The sequence below is a fragment of the Manis pentadactyla genome, chromosome 10, assembly GCF_030020395.1.
Source record: "Manis pentadactyla isolate mManPen7 chromosome 10, mManPen7.hap1, whole genome shotgun sequence".
In the NCBI taxonomy this organism is placed as follows: Eukaryota; Metazoa; Chordata; class Mammalia; order Pholidota; family Manidae; genus Manis; species Manis pentadactyla.
In genome coordinates, this window is record NC_080028.1 from 71,243,418 (window position 1) to 71,263,881 (window position 20,464).

The 20,464-nt window shown below is 39.8% G+C and overlaps 1 protein-coding gene across 4 annotated transcripts in view; it reads right to left on the reverse strand.

The window, feature by feature from the left end:
• Window positions 1-880: 880 nt before the first annotated feature.
• MRTFB (myocardin related transcription factor B) overlaps window positions 881-20,464 on the reverse strand; it is a 226,708-nt gene continuing 207,124 nt past the window's right edge. For all 4 annotated transcript variants that reach the window (XM_036917865.2, XM_057486947.1, XM_057486948.1 and 1 more), the window contains 4 exons: window positions 14,383-14,541; window positions 13,984-14,121; window positions 8,333-8,393; window positions 881-6,383 (listed from right to left, as the gene is read on the reverse strand). In XM_036917865.2, coding sequence (XP_036773760.2) covers window positions 5,848-6,383; window positions 8,333-8,393; window positions 13,984-14,121; window positions 14,383-14,541 — 894 coding nt within the window. In that variant the 3' untranslated portion in view covers window positions 881-5,847. The remainder of the gene's footprint in view (window positions 6,384-8,332; window positions 8,394-13,983; window positions 14,122-14,382; window positions 14,542-20,464) is intronic.

A 20,464-nucleotide genomic window follows, 5' to 3' on the forward strand; every position in this document is an offset into this window, starting at 1 on the left:
GGTGAATTTAATGTCCACATTTCCTCCCCTCCAGGTCAGGATTTTGGCAGGTAATTTGTGATGTTACCAATGCTTTAGCCCCTTGGAAGCATCACCTATTCAGGCATCCACTGAACCTGCTGTCTTGGTCCTGAAACACTGCAGAGAGCGAACATTTTGTTGTATTTAAGTAACCAGTGTTCTTTCTTCCCCCCTTTCTGTGGTGGATACAATGCTAATTTCCATAATCAGATGCTGACGTGGAAGTTAAGGTTGTCAACCAAGTATACTCGTTACCATTTTATTTCATCAAAGTAAGGGGGAAAATATGCTGTCCTCCTGAAAACTCTTATCTTAACCATGGGCTTTGGGCTGATAATTAAATGCCATCTTACTAAAAGAATGCTGAATTCTAAAGACCATTTTGTATGGTCTATGCAAACACCTCATATAAGTGGTTACTTTTGAAACTAGGCAAAATTGAAGGATTATCTGGGGCCTCCAGGGACTTTGTTGGTGGTGCATTTATTACTATGAGAAGCATGAGTACGTTTCACTGTGCGTGCGCCAATCTACCAGCCCCTGGGGGACCTACATGCTTTATCATGTCTTTTGCTCAGTGTTTACTTGACTGTGGAAGGGCAAATGTAATTTTGGTATAAACCTTCAGCTAGTACCTGTTTCCATCTTGTATCCCCCAGTCCTGCACCTGGGGAGGATGGCTCACTGGACGTGTGATGTACACAACCCGTCTCAAGTCTACTTGCTTTTGGTGATTGTCTGCTGTGAGGTATGTTCTAAAGATGGTATCTCCTCCCAAATCCATCTCCACCCAACAGGTCTATAGGGGCTCTCCTGACCTATAGGCTGTGGCCTTTTCTCTGCATAGCAAGAATCATAGTACGTCAAAATGTTTTTTATTTGAGACACAAAAATGCAAAATTGCTGAGATATCAAACATTTCCCGATCAGCTACAATACTGCCACTATGTACAAAAGATCTGATGATAAATGTGCACACATATAAAAATACATATGCATTACCTATGTACAGTACATGTGCAAAACGTACGGCATTCAGACATGGTACAGAGTTGACTTCAGGGGTGCAAACAGCAAAATACAAAGGCATCATGGTTTTTCTTTAAAAAAACAACATAAAGGCAATACATGAATGGACCCCCGATTGCCATAATCTTGTTTACTCAACTAGTGCTTTAATAAGCAGGGCTCTGTAGATTGGTGTCTTTCTCCTTTTTTTCATAAAGTGAGATGCTAAGACATAATGTGACCATGAAAATAAGAAGAGAAACACCTATCACATTGCGTTTCTATTGCAAGCCAGAGAAGAGGAGAACTGATTTGCACGTAGAAAGGAAGGAACTTTGTATTACTACTAAATATACATGATCCTTAAATCAACAAAACAAACCTATGCTATTTTTACATGAAAACAATAGAGAAATATCTACATCTTTGTGAAAATCATAACCTTAAATGGATAATACCTTTTTGGGATCTCATTAGTCTCAAATTCTAAATAAAAAGTGCCTCCTTTTGGCAAATACTTGGCAATGCCTTTGGTTCCTTTAAAGCAAGTTTGCATTACTATTGGTTACTTGAGGTTAAGTATTTTTGGTAGATACTAAACCCTTTCCTAAGTGTTTCTTCCCCCAACCAAATTAGCAAGTGTCCTTACAGCATAATGTAGAGAGGTAACTGTGATGAGTCTTGGTGATTCTATGAACTTGGTTAAAGCTCTGCCTTAGTAGTTGGCACAAAGCTCTGTTAAACGCGACAGCTGTGTTGGTATCGCCAGTGACATGTTTTGATTGCTTCCAGACAGCACCTTGTTGAGCTGAGATTGCCACCCTGTTGTCACAAAACTGTGATTTTCCAATAATGCTTCACAGAACAATGTGTTCGCGGAGGGTAAGAGCTCTTTTGTAAACATGTGCAGCCTTTCGAATCACAGGCCTCAAACCAAGGATGTCAGGTAGAAACCCTCTGCAGTGACATGCTTCCTTGAACACAGGAGAGGGTGGGCGGGTGAGGCTGCAGACCTCTAGTTTATTGTCATGCAGACAGAGTCCCTTCACAGGTGAAAATGAAGCCCAGAAAGAGCCTTGAATAAGTAAGTTATGAAGATTTGAATCAGGGAAAAGAAATACTACATCTTAATAGTTACTTTCCAGTTCTGACCGAAACCACTTAAAAGATGAGTGGAAATGCAGGTAGGATGCTCTCCAAAGACACATTTCTGCCTTTGTAAGCTGTGTTCCTTGATAAACCTGACTTTCCAGTTAACATTCTTTGGTAATTTGGTTGAATTTTGTGGCCTCCAGGCCAGTGGGCAGTTTGGCGTTCTGCTCCGTTGCCAGAAGTCGCCAGGACTCAAATGCAGGGAGGGATGGCAACACACAGGGGGTTACTTGTGAAATCTGGCTGAATGGACCTGGTTTGTTCTGCTGGTTGACACTGAATTGCTGTTCTCACTCAAGTTTTCTACAACATCCCCACCGGTGCTGGGTGCTCCCCACCAGCACAACGGTGCGAGGGTGGGTACTGAGCCCACAAAACACCTCCCGCTTCCCCACGGCTGAGCCTGCTGTGGACAGTGGCGGGCCTATCCCGCCACTTGTGGGGATAGCTGGTTTGTCAGCGGTGGCTGCTCCCAGCCTGGGAACTCTGAAGGGCCTCTGAGGAAAGCTATGTGGCCAGGAAGGATCTGGGCTGTGGGGATAAAGGTGGCCTGAGTCAACTCTGGTGCTCAGATGGGTGACACGCCTGGTACCACGCTCAGGGCGCACTGACTGCACACTTCAGCGGCGTGATCTTGTGGCTGGGACTTGGCCTTGAGCTGAGAGGCAGCAGCCTTGAGGCCGCAGCAGACTGCCTTTGCCCCCATTCCAAGCTGCACTTGCAAAAGTATCAGCCAGGTGGGTCACGGAACTGTGCAGTTTTGGAAAAGGGAACTGAAGTAAGATCTCCTTATATTAAAAAAATATTCATCTAAAACAAAAACAGATAGTATGTGAGCAAAAACTTCCATGAATTCAGAATACACCTATATTAAAACATGTGGCAAATACTATACAACAGATTGCACGTTTCAGGAGAAACACTAGAATGTGAATGCTAACCCTGTCCTAACAGCTTTCCTAGTACATGCTTTGCTGAAATGTACAAGATGACCACATACCTCTAGGCTTCCAAACTCTGTAGAAGCTTTGGTATAACCTTGTTCATTCCACCCCCAATGACGTGACCTGACACTTGCATACACCAGAAAGGCAAGATACTACTGTGCTTCAGGAATATTTAGGGATGTAAGACTGGATGTGAGAAAATATGTTTCTAGGAGTTGGCTGTTTTCTTGGCAGTGTGATATTCTGCAAGCTGACATACAACTTCTGCATATTGGAAATCCAACCGGCTGTGCTGACTTGTGCTTTAATGGCTCTGAAACTCACCTTAAACAATAAAAATTTCTTTAGTAAACACATACCTTTCCCATTGCACTTACCAATACGTACAATGAATTAGGTTAGATGGGCCTTGAATACAGTGTCACCTTTGGTCATATGGTATGTTGCACATGGTCTGTGTCCTCACCTGACTTTGACATGAAGCTGGGACCCTGGAGAGCAGCTCCGATGTCATGGACGCCTGGCTGCTGCTCAAACCAGGACAGGAGAGCCCAGTGGAATGGTGCAAATGGTGGCTGGTAGAATTAATAACTAGAGACTCTTGCCTTCCTTTTAAAGGAAATGCTGATACATAAAGGTTTGAACATGTATGTGCAGTGTGTACTTAAGCAATTTGTAGTTAAAAGAGCAGGCTAATGAGATGGCATTTTTTGCACAGCAGAATGTATTTTTGGAGAGCCACCTTCCTGTGTCATGTTGCAAAACTTTTAGTTTGAAAAAGCAAAAGGGGAGATGAGGGCTAGAAAAAGATGTAGGTCCACAGCTCAGGATGATGAAGAGAGAAAGTCATTCAAGAGTCAACAGCACTAGCTGCTCAGTTGCCTCCAACAGTCCCGCAGATATTTGGTGTTAGTAAGCCATTTAAATCTGAATGAAGATGATGTTCAGAGGGCCGCATTCTGGTCCACAGAGCCTTACGAGATCCCATGCGCCGTTACCAACTTCTGAACATGTAAACTGCTCGCTGCAGACCACATCCAGCACGACCACCTCTGCCTTGAATCGTTCAGAAGCGCTTTCACATTGGGAAAAGAGACTTTTCTTACATGTAGTAAACGTTACAAACCAAAATGAAAATTTTAAATAAATTTGTCTAAGATCAGCTCAATCCCAGAAATGATTCACAAATTCTTTCCAGATAATGGGTCAGGTTGCCCCTTGCATGTCATGGTGGGAATATTCACTGCTTACTGATCCAGAGAAGGCCACCTCCCCACTAGGCTTGACACAAGTGGGATAGTGTTATTTAACAAAACCTCCATGCTTTTTGGTAGAGTTCAGTTTTTTTTTTTTCAGTTACTTATATTTTACAATATACTTAAATGACTACCTTGAAATAGTTTTGGAAATCTTGCGATAGTTGGCATTTTAGAATATTCTTAAGAAACTACCCAACAAATATGTGATAACTTTTTTTCTATACAAAAAACTACTAATAAAATCTCCAGTTTTCCAATCTTCGGCTTGATATATAGTGAGAGCTCGGGTGTGACATCCAGTTACGAGCCTGTAAAATGATAACCAGAGGTAAGGGACAGAGGCAGGGTGGCCAGAGCTGGGATCAGAAGCCAACCTGGCGACAAGGTCTAACCTGTAATCTTCACGGGCAGGTCTGGGGTTGATGGCTTCTTCTCCCTTGTCTTCTCTGTGCAACTCACCAGCTCAGAGAGTTTATGCTAAAGCCTTTTCTTGGTTCTTTGAGATGGGTCTGGTTACCTGAAATTAGTCAGCAATTCTCTAAATACAGAAATACATGTGGCTCAAGTACTCTAGAAATATTCGAGTTATTAAAACAAGTAGGACCATTGGACACCCGATTCCTTAACCCCAATGCAAGCAAGCTGTACAAATAACCATGTCAGAGTGTACATACAAATGCCTAATATACACATTAAAATTCATCTAATCAACCCAGAGAGTTGCTAATAGAATTTTCAGTGTTATCAATATACCTGGACTTTTTACAGTGGATTGTTCACAACAGTATTTTGTAGACATTGGTTCTGGTGAAAGATTTTCCATTTAAATTTGTTTGGAAATCTGAAGAAAGATCCCAAAAATCGTAAAATAAACTACAACACAAAAAAATTACATTGGTTTCCGAATGGAACAAAAAGTCTTCAGCTGAAGGCTGTCACTGAACTGGCTGGTGCCCTTCAGGGCCTGAGCCTTGGTTGGGCTGAGGCCATGTCTAGGATAAGCCACGTGCAGCGACCTGTCACTTCCCTCACACTGGTGTTCATTTCTGAGCGGAACTGTCTGCATCCTGCCTGGGGCCTCAGGAGGTAGCACAGAGGTGGGGGTGCCCCTGACTACCAATGAGTCTCCATATCGTCATCCTGCACACTTTGCTCACTCTTTGTGGTTTTAACTAAAGGACTCCTCATTCCTTAGTGAAGTCTGGGGAAACAGGTGGGTCTTCTTTGACTAGTGGTGTTCAGAAAGCCCTGTGCTGCTGAACAGTGTAAATGCACCACTGGATGCAGTGAGGGGCTTTCAGGCTTGGTGTCCAGGCCATGACCTTCTATCTGTTCTTTCTGTGATAACGTGTTTGTTTTAATTGCAGTGATGCAACTATGGCTCTGTCGCTAAAAACTGATTGATTAGAATCACTTTCATCTTTTAAACCCATGAGCTCTGAGACGAGAGGTCTGTGACATTAGTCCCATGGCAATGGTAAGTCTTGTGGGTCCAGAAAGTCGGCAGAGAACATGCTCGGGGCGGCAGCACTGAGAGGGGTGAGGCCAGATGACGTGTTAGGCATAGTGAGGTCCAGCCACTCCATGTTGTCCAGGTTTGAGTCAGAAAGGTCAAGGGACAGACAGGGGGTATTTGCAGCAAACTGGGCCTCGGCAGTTTCCATAGGTGAGTGGGAATGGTCCAGCACACCCGAGTGACTTAGCAGGTCGTTCTGGAGATCCTCAATCAGAGAGAAGGGCTCTCGGTCGTCACTGCTGCTCTGCAGGGGAGCTATTTCATTGGCTGAAGGTAAAGTTCCATCCAAGAAAGCTTCTAGTTGGTTCTCTAAGCTGGCAGATAAACTGCTCATAGGCTCTAAGGATATGGGTGGTGCCATTTGGACTTGGGGTGGTGGCCGGGACACCACTGTGTTGACTGGCATTGTGGTGATGCTCGCTGTCACTGGTCTCATTTTGGAAATAGGAGAAGGCTCCTCTTTTATAGGGAAGGAAATTTCTGTGCAAGATTAAGTGAAATGATTAGTAACAGCTTACTATTATTTGAAAGTTTTTATCAGTTACCAGGATAATTATTTGGCGATGACTTATGTGCAGTCTAGCTTTGAGGTAGGAAAAAAATGCAACTGATCAGGGACAGACATTAAGAACCTTTAGGATGATGGATTATTTTATTCAAACATGTAAGTTTATAACATTCTCATATCTAAAGCATAAGCACAGAAAGCAATTACACACCACTAGCTAGGAGCCAATGGTTTTAGATTATTTGATCTTTGGGTCCTTTTTCTCAATCACTTTAGGGTTAAGACAGGGTTCTTGTCTTATCTGCTATCACAGCAGTGTGCCACCCTTAAAGTCCATTCTTAATATTATGAAAGAGCTAACTGTATATATTTTATAGTTGAACTAGGTGCCCAATTAGCCATATATATTTTGTATAACATTCTGAAAAGTTAAATATCACCTACATCCTTTCTGAATTAAAACTAAAGCACAGCTCCTTTGACCTGCTTCAAGATAAGGTGTATCATCATATTTTTCTTTTGTCTTGTTTTCTGAGTTCATATAAAATGTTGAGAATTTCATAAATATCTTATTTAAGCACTAATTATATTATTCCTTGCTAGATCAAGAAGAAAATTAATGGGCCATATGCTATAGATACTTAAAAAGGTTTTAATAAAGTTCTTATCTTTTTACTTTCTTATGAGGATCTGATTGGTTTCATTTATATACAATACACTAGAAAAAATGAATTTAGTAATAGTTTGTACAACTCAATGATTGGGATTCATGAATGAGAACTTGAGATTTGATTCCTATGTGTTCACTGCCAACTGTGTGGACAGGTGTTTTTAGGATAGTTTATGTTGCTCTTCATTAGTCACATCTGGAATTGTTTTGAGAACTGAAAGTGCAGTCTAAGGAGTCTTACAATCAGCTATTTAAATCTCTGTTCTTATCACTGGTATTAGTATAAAATAATATAGTCATTGGATAATAAATTTTGCCATTAAAAGAATCATTCCTTCTTAGAGGATAACTGTTTAATGACTTGACACATTTTAATTTCCAAGTTTAGGCTGGAAAAAAATTATTCTTTTTAATCATTTTAAAAAGTCATTATTTTCACCATAGTTGGCAAAAAGCATTTTTTAAAGAAAATCTTAAATTCAGGCCAAAGAATGTCTGTTTCTTTAATTTACAGTTTAGATATATCATGAGTTTGTTATTGTGCAAGGCCAGCATAGTTTTTAGCAAAAAAATGCTATTTTCATTTGTAGATCTGTAGTTAAACGTCAAGAATTTCCTGTTGTGCCAACATTATGACAAGATTATTAACCTCAAAATCAAATAGTACCTGCTATAAATGGAGAAATTTTCATCACTATTTAAAAACTCCTTTTATCAAGGTAATTTAACAATACTTTAAAATATTCCAAAATAGCATTTATTTTTAAAGATGAGTATCTTTGATTTTGTGGTTAATGTCCCTTTTTAAGATGATATGTTGTAAAATCTAAGATTTTCAATCATATGTAGAAAGTGCTTTAGAATTGCCTTTGACTTTTAATAGTTACTAGAGTCCAATCTAATTAACTTGGTTGTTATAAAATTAACCCATGAATTGGGAGTTTTTATTTAATCACGATGACATACATATGGAACAAGTTTTGAAGTTTTTCAATGTGGAATTTAAATCTGGTTCTACTTTGCTATTTTGAGATGGTCTGTCTTTTTCAGCAGGCATGTATCTATAGATAAATCTAATACTGTAAGTTTTAATGGCCTAAATTTTACAGATTTAAAATAATAAATTCAGTAAGAATTGGAAGAATATGTTTCTCACTACTCAAAGATATGCTGTGAGCTCTAGAGGAAAACACTGATAAACTTGTAATGATAGGTCACTTCCCATGGGGTCTGATGTGACTTCTGACTTACCTCCACTCTTAATGAGGATATCAAAGAGGTCGTCCATCTGCTGACTGTGCGCATTGGCAATCTACAACAAAGGAGAATGTAGCTTAGCTTTCTTTCATACAAACCTGAAACCATGATACAATTAGGGGGCCTCACAGAATATCTAGTTCTACTCTATCATTTGGTAATTTTGAAAACACTGAGCTTGCCTGAGACATTAAGCCATTTTCCCAAGGTACATGTCCCTTATTTTTTTAAATCACTGATTGCATTTTTAGAGGCCTCTGATACTCTTCTAACAATATCTTTATTAATCTGCATTTACCTAAAAATATAAGGTGTGTATAAGGGTGAATATACTACATTTTGCAGCTTTATTCAGAGTTCCCTGACATACTACACTTAGAATACAGTTTGATAGTTTTATGGGTGTGTATGTAATGTCAAAACTTATCACGAAAATCAAGGTAATGAACACATCCATTGCCCCTGAAGTTTCCTCATGCTTTTGTAATACAGTTGACCCTTGAACAACACGGGGGTTAGGGGGTGCCAACTCCCCCGCCCCCCAGCAGTCAAAAATCCGTGTATTACTTTTGACTCCTCCAAAACTTAGCTATTAATAGCCTACTGTTGATATAAGTCTTACTGATAACATAACATTATACATTGTATTCTTACAATAAAGTAAGCTAGAGAAAATGTTTTCCAAATTGTCACAAATCTCCAAAAATTTTTCCAATATATTTATTGAAGAAAATCTGCACTTAAGTGGGCCACGACAGCTCAAACTCATATTGTTCAGGGCCTGCCTCATCCCCAGGCAACCCGGTGATCTGCTTCCTTTGATTATAGGTTAGCTTACGTTTTTAGAGTTCTCTACAAATGGAATCATACAGTAGGTACTTTTTCTGAGGGTGGAGGAGGCTTCTTTCATTTAACAGTAATTGTGAGATTTATCCATGTTGTAGAATATACCTCAGGACTAGTTCATTTCTCTTACTCCACTGTATGGAAATACTACATTTTGTTTGGTTGTTTTAATTTCTTTGGCTACTATAAAGTGCTGTGAGCCTTTGTCCACAAGTCTTTGTGTAGACATATACCTTTTCCTTTGGGCACATACTGGGTGGGATGCCAGCATCATAGTGTAGGTACGTGTGGTGACTTTACCTCTCCACCAGCTATGCGGTGTTCCACTTCGACACTCTCAACACCTGGCATGGTCAGTCATTTTTATGGTATGGTAGTGGCTGTGGTTTTAATGGGAGTTTCTCTGAGACTAAGAACGCTGATGCTTTCCTGGGCTTACCTGCCATCTGTGTATCTTGTTTGGTGAAATTTCTGTTCAAATCTTCTGCCTACTCCAGACTTCTGCATACTGTTTGCATGGTATATATTTTTCCAATTATTTACTTTCAACCTGCATTTTTGTATTTAAAGTATGCCTCTTGTAGATGCATATATTATCGATTGCTGTCTTACAAATTACTCCCCAAACATGAAACAATTATCTCACAGTTTCTGTAGGTCAGGAATGTAGGAATGCATTAGGTGGGTAGTTCAGGCTCTTTCATGAGGTTGCAGTCAGGATGATAGCCAAGCAGAGCTATGTCCAGGCACGGCTGGAGAGGTCCTTGCACAGGTGGCTCACTGTGACTGACAGGTTGGTGCCGATGATGGGAGGCATCAGTTCCTCTTCACATGGGCCTCTCCAGAGGGCTTCACATGGCCTGACAGCTGGTGTTCCCCACAGTCAGCAATCCAAGAGGGAACAGGGCAGGAGGGGCCTGGCTTTTGTGACCTGCCAATTCTGTTTGTTAGAACCGAGTCACAAAGTCCATGCCCGGGCGATTGCAGATCTGTCTAAAAACCCCTACATGGCATTATCATTGGGTCTGTTTTTTCATCCATTCTGATAATTTCGGCATTTTAATGGTACTGTTTACTTCACTAGTGTGTCTTGTGTAATTATTGATATGGTTAAGTTTGGGTTTATCATTTTATTTGACCTGTTTTTTGTTCCTCTGTTCTTGTCCTTGTAATATGTATTTTTTGAATGCTAACCTTTTCTATTTTTAAATATATCCTTTTTATAGACTACTTAAGTTTGTACCATTGCATATAAAATAAAAAACCCTTGAAAAAAATTGAGAAAATATGACTCTTTCTCAAGGAAAAAGGCAATCCACCTTGTAGATTCACTCATTTCCTCCATCTTTGATTAGGTAAGTATTACATCTGTATTTTATAAACCCCTCAAGGCAATGTTATTTCTTACAGTGCAGATTTTCTGTGATGAATCCTTAATTCTTCTTTACCTGAAAAATCTCTCAGTTCACTTTCCTTTTTAAAGGATATTTTAACTTGATGTAGAACATCGAGGCTGGCAATCCCTTCCACCTTCTCCCCTCTAAGAACCTTAAAGGTGATGTTTTATTTTCTGGCCTCCACAGTCACTGTGGGTGGCTGTTCCCATCTGTATCACACTGCCTTTCTTTTGAAGCTTTCCAGATTTGCTCTTTAACCTTGGCTTTCAAGAATTTGACTGTGATTAATGATTAAGCCTTCTATTTATCCTTCTTGGCGTTCACTGACCATCTCCAAGATGTAAACTTGTCGTTCATTGTATTGTGAAAAATTTTTTTTTTTTCTTTTAATAATTATTTTTTATTGAAGGGTAGTTGACACACAGTATTACATTACATGAGTTTCAAGTGTACAACACAGTGGTAGAACATTTATATACATAATTCTAGGTTCCAGCTATCACCCTACCAGGCTGTTACAATATCTTGACTATATTCCTTATGCTATACATTACATCCCGGTTACTAATTTATTTTACCATTGGAAGTCTGTCCTTTTTTTTTTTTTTTTTTTTTTTGTGAGGGCCTCTCTCATATTTATTGATCAAATGGTTGTTAACGACAATAAAATTCTGTATAGGGGAGTCAATGCTCAATGCACAATCATTATTCCACCCCAAGCCTAATTTTTGTCAGTCTCCAATCTTCTGAGGCATAACAAACAAGTTTTTACATGTAGAACAAATTCTTACATAGTGAATAAGTTACATAGTGAACAGTACAAGGGCAGTCATCACAGAAACTTTCGGTTTTGCTCATGCATTATGAACTATAAACAGTCAGTTCAAATATGAATACTCATTTGGTTTTTATACTTGATTTATATGTGGATACCACATTTCTCTCTTTATTATTATTATTTTTAATAAAATGCTGAAGTGGTAGGTAGATACAAGATAAAGGTAGAAAACATAGTTTAGTGTTGTAAGAGAGCACATGTAGATGATCAGGTGTGTGCCTGTAGACTATGTGTTAATCCAAGCTAGACCAGGGCAATAAAACATCCACGTATGCAGAAGATTTCTCTCAGAACGGGGGGGTGAGGTTCTAAGCCTCACCTCTGTTGATCCCCAATTTCTCACCTGATGGCCCCCCTGCGACTGTGCCTGTCTTAGGTTGTTCCTCCCTTGAGGAATCTTACCCGTCTCTGGCTGTATTGTGAAAAATTTGACCATTATTTCTTAAAATATTTTACCTGTCTCAATTCTCTCTCTCCTCTCCTGGACTCCTATAATACCCAAGTTAGATTGTTTGTTATTAAATAACAGGTCTCTGAGTCTCTGTTCACCTTTATAAAAATCTTTTTTTCTGTTCAGATTGGATAAGTAAGTTGTACTGATCTTCAAGTTGACTGACCTTTTATCTCTGTCATCTTCATTCTGATAATTTTTTTTCATTTTAGATATTGTATTTTTGAATTTCGATTCCATTAAAATCATTTCTATATTTGCTTACATTCCCTATCTTTTCATTCACTATGAATATATTTTCTTTAAAATCCTTGTTGGCAAATTCTTGTATCTGGACCAGCTGGGGATTGGTTTTGGTTGGTTGCCTTTTTCCTTGAAAAAGAGTCACATTTTCTCAATTTTTTGTATATTGCATATTATAAATAGCTATTATTAAATTGATGAATGGTTTCTTTCATTTTAAGCAATTTGGACCTGACCTTTAAAATGTTTCTGGGGCAGAAATTCTAGTCTCAGTTCAGATCTTTGTCCAGCCGAGCTGCTGAGACTCTACTTCGTACCTCTGTGGCTTAGGGGTCAGCCAGAGATGTGTGGAGGCAGAATTTAGGGGTGTCCTCTCGGGTTCTTTCCCTTCTGGGCTGATCTCAGTTCCGTCCTCTGGTTTTCCAGAGGACGGAACCTTTGTGCTATGGTTTTTCTACCAGTCACTCCACTAGTAAGCTTGACCCCAGAGTAAAAGCAGCAAAAAAAGGGAACTCATGCCAAATTCTTCCCTTCCTCTGAGTGTGGAGTTCTCACCAGAATATGACTACTTCTATTTACTCTTCAATGCCTTCATGTAGTTGCCTTTGTATTATGACCAGGCTTTATAGCTGTCATCTGTGGGAAGACTGTGAACCAGTAGGGCCTTAGCCAACAGTGAAGTTGGAAGTCCAAGTAAATGTATTTGAAAAACCTTAAAATTCCTGCAGTTTGATGCTCAATGGCATATAAAAACATACTACTGATAGCTACTCTTTTGAATACCAGAAAATGATACAGAATTTGGCTATATCATTTTATAAACATTAACCAGAGACAGATAAATGGCAGGATTCCAGTCAGCTGTCTTAGATTAAGGTGGTAGTGAGTATTAACCTACACATGAAATCCAAGTTTGGAAGAAGGACTGCTACATTTTCTTAAAAGTTACAGTTAAGCTCTGCGATTTACATCACCTCTGCCCCCACCTGGAGAGAATAGATGTCACTTCTGCATGGATGGGGGAGGACAGTGTAGCCCAGCACCATTCGTTTCAGTTCTTTTCACAAATGTGTAAACCCATTTCTGAAATTTGGCTTTTCCCTCACAGATAAGGGCCATGTCTTGAGCCTGGAATGTTTCACAGCTAGAAAAGTTATCTTCCTTCAGCATGAAGCAAATGCAAAGCAGCATGTGGTAGCTGCTTCCTCAGGGTGGTAGGCGCCTGGCAGGTACTGAGCAGTTTGTGGCAATTAAACAGGTCAAGGTGACCGGCTTGTTTGCTGCAGAAAGTGCTGACTGAACCCGTGGCCCCGCACAACCCACCAGGCTGAATCAAGTGACCCAGAGAATGTGGGAGGGGAACCAGCACCGCTATGCCAATGTGCCTGCTGTTGTTGTATGAAAATGTGTTACATCTTATCCACTGTTAGCACCCATGGGTGATGTCAGCTTTCCTCCTCTGAAGCTAGGAAGACCTCAGGTCTGGCCCCTCCAGAGTATATTCATTTGCTCAGTAGATGAGCAGAGGGTGGTGGGATGGCTTGAAGGGTAGCAGGGTGAAGAGGGACCTGTATAAAATACATGCCCAGCCACAGTCACATCTGTCCCTAACATGACCATTCCCCGACCCCAAAGTTAAAGACAAACCCTGGATTTTTGAGTAAGTAGGAATTGCAGATTATACAGCTACTGAACTCTTTGGGAGTGTTCACAGTGGCTAATGTTTTGATTTTAAATAGCATTTAAAATGTAAACAAGCCTCAACAGTAGTAATTTTACAGCGAGGAGCCAAGTTTATTTTGGATGGATTCGATCTGAGGATGTCATACCAAGTCTAAGCCTGTGGACTGTGGCCATTGGTCTCACTCACCTCTGGAAGGGAGGACTGGGCACTGCGTGTCTGCTTGATGGCTTCTTCATAGCGGGGAGGGTCTTTTGTCTTGGGGACTGGGCTCCCAAACAGAGAGTGCTGGATGACAAACTGCTGGGCTGGTGGGGGCGAACTAGGCTGTAGCAAACAGAGGAGGGGCACATGTCAGCTCTGGGTGGTAATCCTCCCCCACCCCTGGTGGGTATCTACTGTGGGAAGGGTCAGCTTCACAGTGGTACCAGCTAAGCTCCCCCTTAGCAATTGTTACCACGGTATTTTTTGGCTAGTCCACCCCATTCATGCCAATGCTTAGTTGCTCCAAGTCTGTAGCCCGGGGCCTGAGGATGGTTTTGTACCCTGGTAGCAACTGTTCCTGCTGAATGGCCGTCACGGGATTACCTTATTGGGAGTGTTAGGTCCATTCTGCAGGGATTGAAGTGGTGCATTTCTGGATTGAAGAATGCTGTTGGCTGTCTTACTGATAAAGGGCTGCTGGACTGCGGGAGCAGGTGGTCTCTGATATGGAAGCACTGTATTTGATGCCGAGTTTGTGAAAACCTGTTAAGAACAAATATTTTCCCATCAATTTGTTCTGTTCTTCCTAATAAAGAAAACCATGTTTTAACAACAGGGGTCCGCAAACTTTTTCCTTAAAGGGCCACAAAACATATAGTTTGCAGGCCTGCAGCCTCTGTTGGAACTGCTCACCTCTGCAGCACAGAAGCAGCCTAGACAATGTGTGGCTGGGTTTGGCCCACAGACGATGGTTTGCTGACTCTGTTTTTTGAGTGTCAGCGGTCCTGCACTCAGCGGCCTGTCTTTGACAGCAGTGTGGCCGGCGCTCTGTGGGCAAGCAGCATTTGCTCGTGTCCTAACAGCTCCATTTCATCTACATACTCCTAATAAGGGTGATCTCATCTGTTCTCGTGGCTTTATTCACGATTAAGCTAACAATCCCCAAGCCCATCTCTCTCATAGTCTTGCTCCCAAGTGCTGAAACTACATTTATAACATTTACAAATGGGACATCTCAAATTTATCTGTTCTAAATGAAACTCTCCCTTTTCCTCCCACCATCCCCAGCCTCTGAGGGAAAGCAAGCCTTGCTTTTGCCTTATTTTAAATGGCAATGGTAAAGGAGCCAACAGCCCCCTCTGCTAGCCTCCAGGCTGTGCCTCTCAACTTCTACTGCAATTACAGTCAACACTGCAACTGAGTCCCTCTCCTGCCTGGGCAACTCTGTCCTTAGGGTAAACCCTAATCTTTGGCTGTAAACCTTCTTACTATCTGACCCCTTTTCCATCCTACCCTAAAGGCTACACATGCCTTGGCCACACTCAATTTTTCAGTTTTATAGTTTCTCTAAATCCTACTAGCAAGGCCCCATTTAAAATCTGCCCCCTTTTGAGAAGCTGCCTGCTCTGTCAGATGGAGGTGAGGACTATTTTCCTGTGGAACTATAAAGTGTTTTGTTTGGCCCCATTAAGAGCCGAAGGTTTTAGGGCCTTTTGTAAATACAGACCACACTTGATATTGTAACTATATTTCACAGTACCAGTTTGCTCATAAAAATATTATTTAATAGACCACATACTAGACCATAAAAAGAGCCTCAGTAAATTCAAAAAGACTGAAATTCTACAAACCAACTTCTCAGATCACAAAGGGATAAAACTAGAACTAAATTATGCAAAGAAAGCAAAAAGGCTCACAAACACAGGGAGACTTAACAACATGCTCCTAAATAATCAATGGATCAATGACCAAATTAAAATAGAGATCAAGCAATATATGGAGACAAATGACAACAGCACAAGGCCCCAACTTCTGTGGGATGCAGAGAAAGCAGTTCTAAGAGGAAAGTATATAGCAATCCAGGCATATTTACAGAAGGAAGAACAATCCCAAGTGAATAGTCTACAGTCACAATTATTGAAATTGGAAAAATATGAACAAATGAGGCCTAAAGTCAGCAGAAGGAGGGACATAATAAAGATCAGAGAAGAAATAAATAAAATTGAGAAGAATAAAACAATAGAAAAAAAAAATCAATGAAACCAAGAGCTGGTTCTTTGAGAAAATAAACAAAATAGATAAGCCCCTAGCCAGACTTATTAAGAGAAAAGGAGAATCAACACACATCAACAGAATCAGAAAGGAGAAAGGAAAAATCATGACGGACCCCACAGAAAAACAAAGAATTATTAGAGAATACTATGAAAACCTATATGCTAAAAAGCTGGAAAACCTAGAAGAAATGGGCAACTTCTTAGAAAAATACAAGCTTCCAAGACTGACCAAGGAAGAAACAGAAAATCTAAACAGACCAATTACCAGCAACGAAATTGAAGTGGTAATCAAAAACCTAACCAAGAGCAAAACCCCTGGGCCAGATGGATTTACTGTGGAAAATTAGACATACAAGACATAATACTCATTCTCCTTAAAGTTTTCCAAAAAATAGAAGAGGAGGGAATACTCCCAAACTCCTTCTACGAAGCCAGCATCACCCTAGTACCAAAACCAGGCAAAGACCTCACCAAAAAAGAAAATTACACACCAATATCCCTGATGAACATAGATGCAAAAATACTCAACAAAATATTAGCAAACCGAATTCAAAAACACATCAAGAGGATCATACACTATGACCAAGTGGGATTCATCTCAGGGATGCAAGGATGGTACAACATTCGAAAATCCATTAACATCATCCACCACATAAACAAAAAGCAGGACAGAAAACACAAGATCATCTCCACAGATGCTGAAAAAGCATTTGACAAAGTTCAACATCCATTCATGATAAAAACTCTCAACAGAATGGGTATAGAGGGCAAGTACCTCAACATAATAAAGGCCATATACGACAAACCCACAGCCAAGATCACACTGAACAGCGAGAAGCTGAAAGCTTTCCCCTTGAGATCGGGAACAAGACAGGGATGCCCACTCTCCCCACTGTTATTCCACATAGTACTGGAGTCCTAGCCATGGCAATTAGACAAAACAAAGAAATATAAGGAATCCAGATTGGTAAAGAAGAAGTTAAACTGTCACTATCTGCAGATGACATGATATTGTACATAAAAAACTCTAAACACTCCACTTCAAAACTACTAGAGCTAATATCAGAATTCAGCAAAGTTGCAGGGTACAAAATTAATACACAGAAATCTGTGGCTTCCTATACACTAACAATGAACTAACAGAAAGAGAAATCAGGAAAACAATTCCATTCACAATTGCATCAAAAAGAATAAAATACCTAGGAATAAACCTAACCAAGGAAGTGAAAGACCTATATACCCTGAAAACTGTAAGACACACTTTTTTTTTTTTGCATAACATAGGATTTATTATAAGGTGACCACCCTAATTAGCACCTAAATCAAGAAATGTAGCTCCAGAAGCTTCTCCATGCCCTGTCCCAAAAACTACTCCTTTCCTCTCCCCCAAAAGTAACTCCCATCCTGACTTTTGTGGTAATCACTTCCTTGTATTTCTGTATACTTTTATCACCCAAGTACTTTCTTAAACTTTACCATTTAATCTTAACCCACTTTAAAAAATTAATTTGTAAAATTGTAGTAAAAAATACAGCATAAAACTCACCATCTTAACCATTTTATGTACACAGTTCAGTAGTGTTAAGTATATTCATACTGTCATGCAACGGATTTCAGAACTTTTTTTTTTGAGAGGGCATCTCTCATATTTATTGATCAAATGGTTGTTAACAACAATAAAATTCTGTATAGGGGACTCAATGCACAATCATTAATCAACCCCAAGCCTAATTCTCAACAGTCTCCAATCTTCTGAAGCATAACAAACAAGTTCTTACATGGTGAACAGTGCAAGGGCAGTCATATCACAGAAACTTTCGGTTTTGATCACGCATCATGAACTATAAACAATCGTCAGATATGATTATTCATTTGATTTTTATACTTGATTTATATGTGAATCCCACATTTCTCCCTTATATATATATGTATATTTTTTATAAAATGCTGAAGTGGTAGGTAGATGCAAGATAAAGGTACAAGACACTCTTAAGAGAAATTAAAGAGGACACTAACAAATGGAAACTCATCCCATGCTCTTGGCTAGGAAGAATTAATATTGTCAAAATGGCCATCCTGCCCAAAGCAATCTACAGATTCAATGCAATCCCTATCAAATTATCAACAGCATTCTTCAACGAACTGGAACAAATAGTTCAAAAATTCATATGGAACCACCAAAGACCCCGAATAAGCCAAAGCAATTCTGAGAAGGAAGAATAAAGTGAGGGGATCTTGCTCCCCAACTTCAAGCTCTACTACAAAGCCACAATAATCAAGACAATTTGGTACTGGCACAAGAACAGACCCACAGACCAGTGAAACAGAATAGAGACTCCAGACATTAACCCAAACATATATGGTCAATTAATATATGATAAAGGAGCCATGGACCTACAATGGGGAAATGACAGCCTCTTCAACAGTTGGTGTTGGCAAAACTGGACAGCTATATGTAAGAGTATGAAACTCGATCATTGTCTAACCCCATACACAAAAGTAAATTAGAAATGGTCAAAGACCTGAATGTAAGTCATGAAACCATAAAACTCTTAGAAAAAAACATAGGCAAAAATCTCTTGGACATAAACATGAGAGACTTCTTCATGAACCTATCTATCTCCCTGGGCAAGGGAAACAAAAGCAAAAATGAACAAGTGGGACTATATCAAGCTGAAAAGCTTCTGTACAGCAAAGGACACCATCAATAGAATAAAAAGGCATCCTATAGTATGGGAGAATATATTCATAAATGACAGATCCGATAAAGGGTTGACATCCAAAATATACAAAGAGCTCACACACCTCAACAAACAAAAAGCAATTAATCCAATTAAAAAATGGGCAGAGGAGCTGAACAGACAGTTCTCCAAGGAAGAAATTCAGATGGCCAACAGACACATGAAAAGATGCTGCACATCGCTACTCATGAGAGAAATGCAAATTAAAACCACAATGAGTTATCACCTCCCACCAGTAAGGATGGCCACCATCCAAAAGACAAACAACAACAAACGTTCGCGAGGTTGTGGAGGAAGGGGAACCCTCCTACACTGCTGGTGGGAATGTAAATTAGTTCAAATATTGTGGAAAGCAGTATGGAGGTTCCTCAAAAAGCTCAAAAAAGAAATACCATTTGACCCAGCATTCCACTTTTAGGAATTTACCCTAAGAATCAGCAGCCCAGTTTGAAAAAGACAGATGCACCCCTATGTTTATTGCAGCACTATTTACAATAGCCAAGAAATGGAAGCAACCTAAGTGTCCATTAGTAGATGAATGGATAAAGATGTGGTACGTATATATATACACAATGGAATATTATTCAGCCATAAGAAGAAAACAGATCCTACCATTTGCAACAACATGGATGGAGTTAGAGGGTATTATGCTCAGTGAAATAAGCCAGGCAGAGAAAGACAAGTACCAAATGATTTCACTCATATGTGGAGTAAAAGAACAAAGAAAAAAATTGAAGGAATAAAACAGCAGCAGAATCACAGAACCCAAGAATGAACTAACAGTAACCAAAGGGAAAGAGAATGGGGAGGATGGGTGGGAAGGAAGGGATAAGGCAGGGGAAAAAGAAAGGGAGCATTAAGATTAGCACGTATAATGTTGGGAGGGGCACAGGAAGGGATGTGCAACACAGAGAAGACAAGTAGTGAGTCTACAGCATCTTACTACACTGATGGACAGTGACTGTAATGGGGTTTGTTGCGGGAACTTGGTGAAGGGGGGAGTCTAATAAACTTAATATTCCTCATGTAATTGTAGATTAATAATACCAAAAAAAACCCCATAAAAATATATTACTTAATATACTTTATACCACTAGTATTCTGAAAGAGACTTATCCCCTATATATATTTTTAAAGCATGAAAGTATGTATGTCTGTGTATATAACCCTCCTAACCCTAAGTATATAACTTCTCTGGGTAATGAGTTCCATAAGTTTGAAAAACTCTGAAAAAGTTAAACTTCTTTATGTTTGGTAAAAAAATGTCTTCCTTTAAATTGTTAGTAATGATTCCTAATTCTAGTATTTTGAGACAAAGTGAACAAGCCGTTATCTATCCTGTCTATATAGTTCTCTTTCCTCCCTAAAACAAAGAAAACTGCCTTAACATTTGAACACTCATGAAGCTTATCACTACACTCAGATGTTATTTTGAGCCTAAACTAAGTAGGATGCAGTTGTACGTCCTCGCTCACTGTATTTCTCAGAGGAGATTCCAAAGGGGGGCCCAGGTTGACATGACTGTTCACCAAGAGGCCATTTCTCTCTGTCTGGGTTGCCTGAGCTCTGGTGGTTCATACCATACTGGGGCATATCTACAGGTACACCTGATTATCTAGGTTCATTTAAGCTGAAGACTACAAGTAATTCTCAAGGTTTAAAATCCTGACC